General features: G+C 39.1%; 1 protein-coding gene across 2 annotated transcripts in view; it reads right to left on the bottom strand.

The window, feature by feature from the left end:
• Positions 1–1,160: 1,160 nt before the first annotated feature.
• The window catches only part of LOC306773437 (ELKS/Rab6-interacting/CAST family member 1-like), a 164,278-nt gene continuing 153,282 nt past the window's right edge, over positions 1,161–12,156 (bottom strand). For both annotated transcript variants that reach the window (XM_079263249.1, XM_079263250.1), the window contains one exon: positions 1,161–3,558. In XM_079263249.1, coding sequence (XP_079119375.1) covers positions 3,421–3,558 — 138 coding nt within the window. In that variant the 3' untranslated portion in view covers positions 1,161–3,420. The remainder of the gene's footprint in view (positions 3,559–12,156) is intronic.

Below are 12,156 nucleotides of genomic sequence, written 5' to 3'. Positions count from 1 at the left end.
AACTTTGGCTAAAATTCACATGAACTCGCAGGTGAATGTTGTTGTAAATCTCCTCTAGAGCTGCCGATACAGCAGGAACTTCGGGGTTTAGACATTTTCCCAAGGATGAGCAAAGCTGAGCCTTTTGCTCTCGAGTTTTTCTCCAGCAAAATGTCACATAAAGGACATTCTCACACGGTCTAAGAGCAGTAGGCTGAAAAGTGGAATATTAAAAGATTTGATCACTCCAGATTTGTGCTTTATATAAGCAAACGGTGCATCATTTTGATGTTTAAGGATGTAATTTTATGCATATTGCAATTTGAAGGTAAAATACTTTCTGAGCTGTTTAAAAGCTTCAGCAGAGATGAGATGATGAAATGATGTTTGGAGCTCAGTGGGCTGTGTCTCCACTCTTTTCTATCTTCCTTTCAATCACATAAATCAGGGAGTCGTATGAGCGTGTCTCTTCCTTCTCCTCCTCCTCTTCTTTCTCGCTCTGTCCATTCCTTCCGCCTCCCTCCACTGGTTTTTATTAGGACAGTAGATGGAGAAAACAGGAGCGGCTCTCTACACAAACATGCATAGCACAAAGCACAAAGCGTTGCCATATGTGACGGTAAACACCGGCACACATGTTCCATTTACAGACTGTCAGGAGCTGCTTTTCACAGCTTTGTGTGAAAAATAGAATGACCACATTAACCTGATGATCCCTGCGTGGAAATTCCTAACAGAGGAGGTCAAATGTCAGGTGGGGGTCAAAGTCAGTCAAGGTGGGTGGGTCTGTTAAAGCAGATTTTCTGGTTGAATGAGTCTGCAAATAATAAGAAAATGCTCGTTTGTATTCTGATAAAGTCTCCTCTGTGTTGTTAATCTGCTGCACTTTTAACAATCTGATAGCGTTGCTCCGCTAACATACAGAAAACACACAAACTCCTACGATTTCCAGGCTGCAGGGGACAAAACTGGGACAGGATGAGGCCTTTCTGAAGGATATGGGTCGAGATAGAGAGGACTGGTGTGTGGAGTAATGTCATTATTGTGGGAGGATAGGAAAATAAACAGCTAGCGACAAGATAACACGCCGTATAGTCTGCATGTGGAAGGAGGTAGGCAGAGTGAGGGAGGTAAAAGGAAAAGAGAGGTCAAAATCTGCAATAAAACAAAACGTTCTAAGCTCAATTTCCATAATTTACTGTCAGACTTTTTACAGAAAAACATCAACCCTAGACTCTTGTACAGTTTCTAAAATATATTCAAAAGATTTGTTTTAACATGATGCAGAAGAATATTTGTTTTAGACAAAATGACATTCCTATGTTTTTTTTCTTTTATTATGAAATACTGCATACTTTCATCCTCCAGCTAAAGTAAACCTTTGGATTAAAACTGAGTCATGAATCACACCCAAAAAGAGACATTGCATCATAGAAACCGTAAGTGAGGACATGATATAAAATTAGCAGACATAAAACAAAATAAAATAAAGACAAATCCATATTTTATTCCATTCTCTCATTCAGATTCCTAATCCACAAGTCCACAGTGAGCCCAGTCACCACCGCTCCCTGTGACAACATCAGCATAAAACAGACGACAGGGAAGTGAATTTACACTCATGCTCAAATCTGATGGAGTTTCTCCTTCAAGTAAAACCCCCACTGTTTTTCAAACCTTCCATAAACTGTGTGGGATCATTAAATCTTCCATTTGTGGACTGCACACAAAATCTGACTCCTCATTTAAACCTGTGTGGCTTTGATCTGTGTTTAAAAAATGCTCTGAGGCCGAAAGCCAACGTTTTTATAGCTGTAAAGAGCTGAACTCAGCGTCCAATCAGATTTGAGAATGCAGCATAAACCCAAGTTTTCTGCCAGGTTACTGTTAATGGGTATTTGTGATAAAGAGATACTCTGTGCGACACCAGTAACGACCGAAGCTTTCGCGTTGTAAGACTGGAAGCCATTTTTAAAACAATAAAAAAAAGCGATTCTGAGGAAATTTTCCCAGTTGACACAAAGCCTCATGTAGGAGCGTCACATGTCCACAGCAAGTGTCCTGCTCTGGGAACTGGTCCAAGCATGGGGAAAAAAAAAACAAAACAACTGACATATTATGTTATATATCAACCAAGAGATGACAATATTTTCAATTAAACAAGATTAGTGTTATATTTTAATACCAAAGGAAAAAAAAACAAACATATATATTTATATATACTCTATAACCCCCCCCCACACTCCATCGGTACACACAAGAGAGAAAGAAAACAAAAGATGTTTTGATAAAGAACCAAACATTGTTTCCCAAAGCTGAAAAAAAAACCCCCACAAACCATTTACAGTCCACTGGTGTGTTTTCATAAAGGGTCTACTGCAAGATTTATTGGAGCTTTTGTCTTTCATCTGTAGAATGGAAATTGATGGATTAAAGCATCATGTTCCTTAAATGAAAGCTGCTTATCTGCTAATCAAAGCTCGTCCCAATCCTTTAACAATTTACACAACTACCTAGAGATTACAGCTGAAAGAAACTACAGGATGGGACATTTCATCAGACACCTGCAGAGTGAGGGAAGCACAAGAAGTGGGAAAAAAAAAGACAAAAAGTTAAAAAGATAGCAGCAAATGATGTAAAGAGCCAAAGGCAGCTGAAATAAACACACATCAGTATCTGAACTAATCAAATAACGATGTGGCAACAATGTGCAAGTCTGGCATCAGAAACAACCCGGCAAGGTAAAATCTCTTCCACCCTTTTGTCAGGGTTTGAACATGTTTTCTGCTGGTTGCTAGGATGCAGGATGGGTGATGTGAGGTGTCATAAGCGGTGAGTGAAGCACATGTGCTTCCTGTTCTGGGATGGTTAGGAAAACACTACTATTCCCAATTAAACTGCATGCCAATAAAGCACTTTGAAGTGACAAATAGACACAGTTTCCTTGAGCTGGCACATGATAAACACTGTAAAGCAGGGGCGGGACCGCAGACCTGCAAATGTTAGGAGTTTCCCTGCTGCAATACACATGACACAACATCAGAGTTAATCAGCAGACTGATGAAGAGCTCGACAACAAACTCTGCATTACTGCTAATGACCTGTTGATTTGAGTCAGGTGTGTTGCAGCAGGGAAACTCTCAAGACTTGCAGGACGTCGGTCCGAGGACTGGAGCTGCCCACCGCTGCTGCAGAGGAATTGATCAGTAATTCTTTTTGTTCCATTCATTTCCTGTTAAATGAGAAGGGACTGAAGAGGAGGTAACAAAACAGAAGGTGATGTGTCTCACGTTGATTTCATCTGTCTATCAGGGGGAAGTGGTGGCTAGCTGTAGATGTGTGTGTGTGTGTGTGTGTGTGTGTGTTGGAGACTGAGTTAAGTGTTTTTTTTGCATGCTAAGCTCATGTAAGATCATCAGTCAGTGTGTGTGCATCGGTTTGTCAGCAGCTGTCCTCCAAGGCGTTGACAACTTGTTCCAAAATGTCGGGACATCGGTCAGCGATCTGCTGCAGGACCTGATTGGCGTACTCCTGGAGCTCCGCCCCCTCTCTTTCACACAGCGCTAACTCTGCCTCCAGCTAAAGGAAAAACGGAGAAGAAAGAGCTTTTTAGATGTTTTATGTATGTTACAATGAAACAAATCAGCTCATTTAAAATGTTGGAAAACATCTTTATTCTGCTTTCTGGCAAATTCTTGTTAAACTTATTTTGCACTTTGACAGAACAGGCAGAAAACTGAAAATTTTTTTTCCCAAGGATGCTTTTTTTGAGTCTCACATGCTGTAAGTATGATTAAATATAAGGAAGCTTTTTATTTTCTCTGAGAAGAAGCAGCCAAAAACTGTGAAGAAAGAGAGAAGTTTGGAATGAAAATATGTTAAATATAGTGTACACTTCAGCTGCTATTGATATAATAGTGCTTCACTGTGACTGAAGCCATTAAAACATACAGACCTGACAGCCATCTCTGACATGAGTTAGCTTTAATGTCAGAAATAAACACATGACTTTTTTTTGCATTCAGTTTTTGGCTCGCATAGCAAAGCTTTTATCTTAATTTTGATTGTGGTTGTTTGGCATAAACCTGACAGCAAAACCTGAAAGAAACATATAGTTGTCTACTATCCCTTTTGCCATATGTGTGTGTTCAGACCTTGCTGTCCAGTAGTTTGTCAAAAGGTCGCTGAAGAAACACCTGACCTCAGAAAAGCTGAGGCATCCTGACAAAATGGGAACATTTGCTCTGAATACAAGTTGAAATCACACGGTCACACATAAAAAAAGAACTAACCAATCAAGCCCGTAGTAGACCAGAAAAAACTGTGTTGTTATCAAAGGAGATGGTTGAATTTTAAAGTAATTTTAAAGACAGCAGGAAAAGCAGGATGAATGTGTCAAACTTCAATAAACCCTTCAATCAACAACCAAACCCTTGTTTATACCCTTGAATAAGACCCATTCTGTGAAGTGCAGAGGAGGATGACATCACTCATATGAATGCATTCACCTCAGAGCCGGCGTCATTACTGAGACTCTCCTTTAGCAAGTCACTATACCCTCAGAGGGAGGCGAGTGGGGGATTCTTTCAGTTGTTTCCATGAAACAACCATATCACTCGCAAACAACATGAAATGTCTCAGAATAATGACTTGGTTATTATTAGAAAACTGCTTGGCAAGGGTAACAAAAAGACCATGATTGTAACTAAAATACATTCTTTGTACAATGCAACATTTAGGTTTACGTGCAGTTATTCTCACAACCACTAGGGGTCGCATACTCTTTGACACATTATTATAAGCCGTTTTAACCTGAATAAACAAGCAGCTTCTGAGAGGAGAATATTTTCAACATTTAGAGGGATTTATTGGTATTTTTAGCCTCAGATTAGTTAAAACACACTAATGAACTGTTGAGGTGCTGTAGGGGAAAGTTGAGGAAGCCAGTCTTATTAAAACTGAACCCCGCTACTCATGCTCCGTACCAGGGAGCTTGAAGAGAAAGACCTGCGGCTGGATCTCTCTGCATGTTTAAGGTGCATACTCATGTGCACACACACATACATATCAGACTGTAATCTGAAAACACCATAGTGAAGTTGTTTCTGTTCAAACAGAGTGGAACATTTCTGAAAAGCAGCACCGATTTGGTTTTCTTTGGCTGCGATCAAGCTGAGACGTCAAATCTAACTGGCTTAATGACCAATACATCTGTATCAATAAGAGTGCAGCTAAAACAGTCATGTAACACAAGCCCACATTTATATTGGTGTGTGTGTGAGGCCTGGGTCAGATATTGGCAAATATTCCCTTGGTAAATCTTAACCTCTTCCCTCCGCTCTCATCTCTTAGCCAGCAAACCTCAGTGGTATTTTATATTACAGTGGCGTTATTCATGTGTAAAACTGCTTTAAGTAATAATACTGTTGATGATTAATGAAACTTTACCTATAAATCACTTGCATATAGAGCTGATCCTGCATTTAGCAGGCTGGCATAGTATTTTTCAGAGCGACTGTTTAAAATTGTTGTGTGTAGTTTAAAAAACAAGAAAAATCACAAGGGCAGAGAAGCTTCAGTGCACATGATGAGAGTGTTTGGGAACTTGGCCCGCAGCAGCAAATAAAAGTCAAAATATCTATTTGATCTATTTTCTCAAAATATGTGTTTTGGGAGTCTGGGATTAGGTGTAAATAAGCTTCTCCGTTTCTCCGTTTTCGTGTAAATAAGCTTCTCCGTTTCGGACATGTTGGGTTTATATTATCATTGTTTTTAATTTTTCATCGTGTTATTCATTTATATATTTATTTATTCACTTGGTCGTTTGTTTTTAGTTTATTTTTCTGAACACGTTGGAAATCAAAGCATCACATCTAATAAAAAATCCTTCTTTTGTTTATTTTCTTCACCACCTGGTCCAATTAGGGGTCATGGGGAGCTGGAGCCGATCCCAGAGGCATGTCCACCCTGGACAGATCGTCAGTCCATCACAGAAATAAAACTAAAACTAAAATCAAATCAAATAAATAAATGAATAACAACAATGGGTGCAGTGCTGCTTGACCAGAACCACACACTTCTCTGTGTTTGTGTGAGCAAATCTAGGCTAAAACGTCCGCTGTGCACACACACACACACACACACACACACACTGAGCCATTCCCTCTTTCTACACAATGTAAGTAAAAAACATGCTTTATGCTTTGTTTTATATCAAACAAACAAAACCACATGAACTTCATGAAATATTTCAAACATTTTTAATTACGGGGAGAAAACAACTTATCATAGTCACGTATTTCCTTTGGAATAAGTCACGAAAGATGAGAGAAATCAGATTTCAAGGAGAGTCAAGATCTCAGAGCACGTAGTTCAACTTTTTATCTCCTTGAGTTATATGCGCCGTGATGGTCGTAACCTTGATTTTTATCATTTCTGCTGTTCTGCTATCTTCATCCATAACAGCCAAACACCTCAGGCCACAGAAACACGTGTGAGCGTGTGGGTGCATGAGTTAGGGGGGCTTTTTTTTCCCACTGTGAAGCACAGAGATATCTTCAACATGTCAGTTTGATTGTGTTTGCAGGTAATTTAGCTTAATGGCTTTGCATTTTAGTTGCGATCTCCCAGAAAAACATGGCAGTAAAGATAAGTCCATAAGACGATTGAGAAGAGATAAATGGTTTAGTGTGTGTGCTGCTTTTACCACACAGCCTTGACCTAAGCCGGGGGAAGATATTTGAAGAGATTTTTTAGAAAATCAAGATTAAATGGGTCAAACACAGTTCAAAAACCAAAAACAACACTGGAATCTGGAGAAGTTGCAGCTTCTACAACTCATCAGTTTAAATGATTTGACCAGTAATTTCTAAAGGAAATCAATGAGGCATGTTTGATTTTGCCCCAATCAAGTTAAAAATGAAAGCCAGAGGAGCTCCTAATAATTTGCACATTTAGAAATGTGAATAAATTGCTGCTTTTTCCCTGCCGGACTTGTCACATTGATTCTGTGACTTATGGAAAGCCACTGGCTTTGAAGTCAAAGGGGAAAAAAAAAAAAAAAATCAGCGTTTGTATCCTGGAATTTGTTTTATAAAATTCAGGCTGGTGCACGTTAAACCCCATTTTTTGTTCCAGGCGTCTCTTTAACATTAAGAAAGAAAAACTCCAGTTCAAGTAAACCAGTGTTTCCCTACCTTTACTGGTTTGTGACCACTTACAATGAGTCTTTTTACTTGTGACCCCAAAACCAAAGCAGTGAATTTCTATGGGCTATTTCACTCATGTGGTTTTGTACTTTCCAGCTTGTTCCAAGTGAAAATTACAGGTAAAACGGTCTGAATCCAACAGCTGGAACTTGGTCTGATGTACAGAAGTAGAGTTTATTTCTTGTCTGAAAACACTTTTCTTAAAGTTCAGGCTTTTAAAACAATTAGTCAGAGCTCTGGCCTGATTGTGTGAGAACTGAAAAAAACTAAAGAAGAAAAAAAGACCAATAGCACATATAGAGAATGGAGGAGAGAAAGATTTTAAATGAAATGTGGTCATCTGATACAATAAAACATAATGTTATGCATATAACTACTGTTCCCTGAAGGACATGAACGCGGTACAACACATATAGAATGGCTTCCACAGCGGTGGCACTAAGACATCAGAGTGGAAGCCGTTCTATATGCGTCGTACCGAGTGAATTGACTGAAAGGGAACAGGATAAAAGGGAATGTGTGGTAGTGCCAATATTCCATAATAATATTAACATGAATTAATTATTATTTATAATAATAAGAAATACTACTTATTAACATAATATTCCATTCCTGATTATTACCTCAAATTAGGTATTTTTTTTCTGAGGATTTCATTAAGAAAGCTGGTTCTGTGCTTGGAGTAACTCTCAAGCCGCTGGAGCTGATTGTCCAAAGAAGAATGCTGCACAAGCTGATGAAGATAATGGAGGATTCTTCACACCCTTTCCACAACACAGTGATGAAACAACAAAGTGTGTTCGGTGAGAGGCTTCTTCAGGTCCGATGCAAGACTGAAAGATCCAGAAGATCATTCCTGCCAGCAGCCATCAGCCTCCGGAACAAGACCTCTAGTTAATTATTATATCCTACAATATTGAATTTCCCTTTGGGGATTAATAAAGTATTTTTCATTTCATTCATATGACAGTGAAAAAAAGAATCTGTCCTCTGATAATTCATACGGTGACAAGTGACTCCTCATAAATAATGAAACAACATGAAGATATATTTTCTTTTACAAACCAACTGTCAATTTAAGGCGGCGAATGACTTTTGAATTTTGGTGTGACAGACTTTAGGACGTCCGAGAGACAGTTCGAGGATCTGCTTTAGCAGCTAGGTGCTTGCTTTAAGAAGCAGAAAAGAAATAATAAAGACGCTCAGCCATGATGATGCAATGTTTGAATAAAATAGGTGTAAAAGTGACACCTGCAAAGGTTGCAACCGGTGGACTATCAGTCAACATGTCTTCTCTGATTGGTTGATTATAAATCTGTCCGGTATGAATATTGGGAAAAATCTACCTCAGCTCATCACTGATATGAACGTTTACACTGATTTAACAAAGACCCAATACAAAATATTACCATGTGAATTATTCTGAGGAAATATTCGGAGTAGGAGTGTAAAAGCCTTTGTAAAGTCTGCATTCACTCCATTTTAAATTAACACAGTCCGCTTCCATGGACAGTATGACCTGTTTGGAACTGTGTCAGCACTCATTTCTATGCTGTTGCGGACCAAACAAACGAGCAAACTCAGCTTAAAAAATCGTGTTCTTGGTTGACTGGCATGTGGTGCAGTTAACTTAATATGAACAGAAACAAAGGATCATGAGAACCAAACAGCAAAGGTGATGTAGAACGTTCTCCTGCTGCTCATACTGGACAGCTGCACTGCAGGGTTTCTAAACTCTTATGAGCTACATGGTGGAAGTTTGGATGTCTGGGAGCACTGCAACTCTCACTAAAATGTTCTCTGACACTTCTGAAAAGGATTAAGTGGATGCAGACAACTTATGGGTTGAAAATTAAACAAATAAAGATCATGGACTCACACAGCTGAGTCTATTCCATATCCACATTGATGCTATGCTTTTTTTTTTTTTTTTTTAGATATGATTTTATTTTTCAAAGAAAGTCAGTCTGAACAGTGTCATTATTTCTTCTGATCACCGCTTCAAATCCCAGCTTCTGCTTCACTGCTGGAGACCAGCGAAGGGCTGATGCTGCTCTTGATCCAGCTTTATGAGTGAAACAACCCGAGGTCCTGATGGTAATCCTGATTATTAGTGGAGTAACTACTTAAAGTTTAGGTTTCATCTTCAGATATGAAGCTAAGATAATTGTTTTTCACTTGGCCATGACAACCAAATGAGCCCGATTCTACTTTTGTTCTCGTTTTTTGTCTAAACGACAAGGCTGACTATAAAGCTGTCAGACTGCTTCATCATAAAGCGGAGTTGCTCCATTCATGCTTCATTATCAGTCTGTGGAGGAAATATGTTTTTATAAGTGATAGGAATCATAGCCAAACTAGTAAAAGTCATCACAATTTAATCCTTCAATCCTCCTTTGTTGCTTAGCAATAAACTTCCCCTCTCCCAAAGCTCAATTATGGCCTGAGAAATAAAATCTCCACAGTTTCCAGTTATGTGGAATAAGTTTGGATGTAGAAGCTCTCAGCTCCCGTGGATCACATCTCATGTGATCAACGTGTGTGAAATGTAGATGAATGAACAGAAGTGGGCAGAGAGGCGGTGCAGTCAGGTTCACGGCTTCTGACAGTGTGTGTGATACATAGGTTTGTTTTTTTTCGTGGCAGGTGTGTGTGAGTGCACAGCTGAAGGTAAAGCTCCAATTCTGATTTACTGAGTGGCAGAAGGGACTGTGGGAAGAAAAGGGGAAGATGAAGGTGAAGGGTAAAATGTGTGTTTATGTGTGTGTGTGTGTCAGAGAGCAGGTTTGTTGAAGATGGTTTTTACTGCAGCCATTAAAGCTCCATTATCATGATGGATCATTATCTACCCTATTGTGGGCTAGAGACAAACACACACACACCAACAAAAGTGAACACGGCTGAAGCGGCACACACACATCTACATTGCAGGTTATCAGCTGGAGAATGAGGATGAGGGTGTGAGGTGTGTGTGTGTGCACTGACCTCCTGACACACATTGCAGGGCTTGAACCTCTTTGCAGAGGAATGCTAATGTTTTCTAAAGAAACCATAATTCAGCAGAGAGAGATAGAGACATTAACACACATGCACACACACATGCACAACGAGGAGAACAAATGATAAGGAAACGGAGCTAGAGATGAAAAACACATGTATAATTTAACCACAGAGTGTTTGTTCATGTTTGCTCAGGTCAACCGTCTGCTTCAGTCATCTTGCAGCTTTTCTTAATTCAGAATAATTTACAATCCAGAGGTCTGTTTTCAGTCAGAGAGCTGCCTCCGTCCACTTCATGGCTGTGCATTTTAAGCACTTAACTTCCCCCTGCTTTGACTGATTTTGGGGAAATTATGTTCCCTGACTTTTGAGGCTCATGTCTCTGTAGATCAGTGACGCTTACAGTGAGGCCCACTGACCCACTTTCAGCAAAAATGACACAAGTTCCTGCACAAATATTGTAGGACCACTGTTGATTTTTGGGATATTTTGAGAAAAGCCTGACAATGAGTAAAAAATAGCAAGAGAAAGCAGGGTCGGATTTCTAAATGTGGTGCATTTCAATTACAAAGGAGCCTTTTTTTTTTTTTTCTCATTTACTTATTTTAAAATTGCTATTATAATCATTTACTTCAACAATACCATCAAATAATTTAGTTAACTGATTACTATTAGCCCTTTCTTTTTTAAAACAAGCAGTTTTTTGTCCAACAAGTTCAAAGTGCAGAAAAGCAGCACGATAAGAAAAACCAGTGCACGATTAAAAAGTACAGCATAAAACTGTTTTTTAAACAACAAAAAACCCCTCAAAAGAAACATTATGGCAGGCGCTTATGTTCAGGAACATAATTTGGGTGCACAGAGGATGAACATCATGAATCAGAACAAATTTCTTCTAGCTTAATTTTACTGACAACTGCAGAAGTAAAACCACTAAAGACAAAATCACAAAAGGTTTAAAGAGGAATCATCAGCAACAGCCTGAAGTGATCCACCATTATGAGAAAAAGCATGAAGTACAGTAGGCTTACGTAGACTTCCATCATTCCTGTGTCTCTGCCTGTCTTTGTTTTAGCCATTATGCTCTAAAAGACTTACACTGTGTGCATTCAGCTTTCTGAGTTGGCTGCCTGAGCCCCGTCCAGCACTCTCATAGAAACAGCTCAGCTAATAACGCAAGCTAACGAGCTGCAGAGGGATTTGAGCTTGAGGATTTGTAGTTAAAACTGCTCCTGAAGGAGTAAAATACTGCTCTTTTCAACATCTCTAAAGGGAAATTTCAGGGAAGTGTTCTGCACTCTGTACAGCATCAATTCGTAATTTAATAGATTACTTAATCTTCCAAAACTGGCAATAGGAACATATTCATATTTAAAGGCCTAAACTCTGAGGCTCTGCTCCGTTGTAGATATGTGCTTGTGAAAGTTCAGTAAGTGTTGTAGCTGCTGTACACATAGAGCGCTGAACTTTCAAAGCATATAAACAAGTCCAACACTTTAAATTGGCCCTGGAGGAGTAACTACACAACAGCAGTAATAGCTGCAGAGAAAAGCAACAGAAACAGAAATTCAGCATTGCGTATACTGCAGGTGTATCCTCCCGCTGGACCAATCTAAAAAGATGGAAACAATTAAGCTCAAACTGTCCTCAGTTAGGAGATTTAAGTAAAAGAATTTGTTGGTTTTGTTATTCAGATGGAAATGATGATGTAAAAAACGCAGAACAACAAAAGCTACAGGTGCTAAAAAGGGTGGAAATGGTTTAGTTTGAGAAATGGGGCAGTTTTCTTGTATTAAAGTGGGCCATATAATCTTAAGATACTTTAATATGGTAAAGCTGATCAGCTGAGAAAAAAAGTTGTACCCCAAAGGCTGCTTGGACAAAATATTTAAGGTTTTCTAACTGGTCAAATTTCTAAAGAGAGGGAAGTAAAAACACCATTTATATGAGCAGCTTTGCTTGTTTCTCC

This window comes from Telmatherina bonti (assembly GCF_933228915.1).
Source record: "Telmatherina bonti genome assembly, chromosome: 23".
Classification (NCBI taxonomy): Eukaryota; Metazoa; Chordata; class Actinopteri; order Atheriniformes; family Telmatherinidae; genus Telmatherina; species Telmatherina bonti.
Note: the sequence above shows the minus strand (reverse complement) of the source record. Positions and strands in the feature narration are given on the sequence as shown.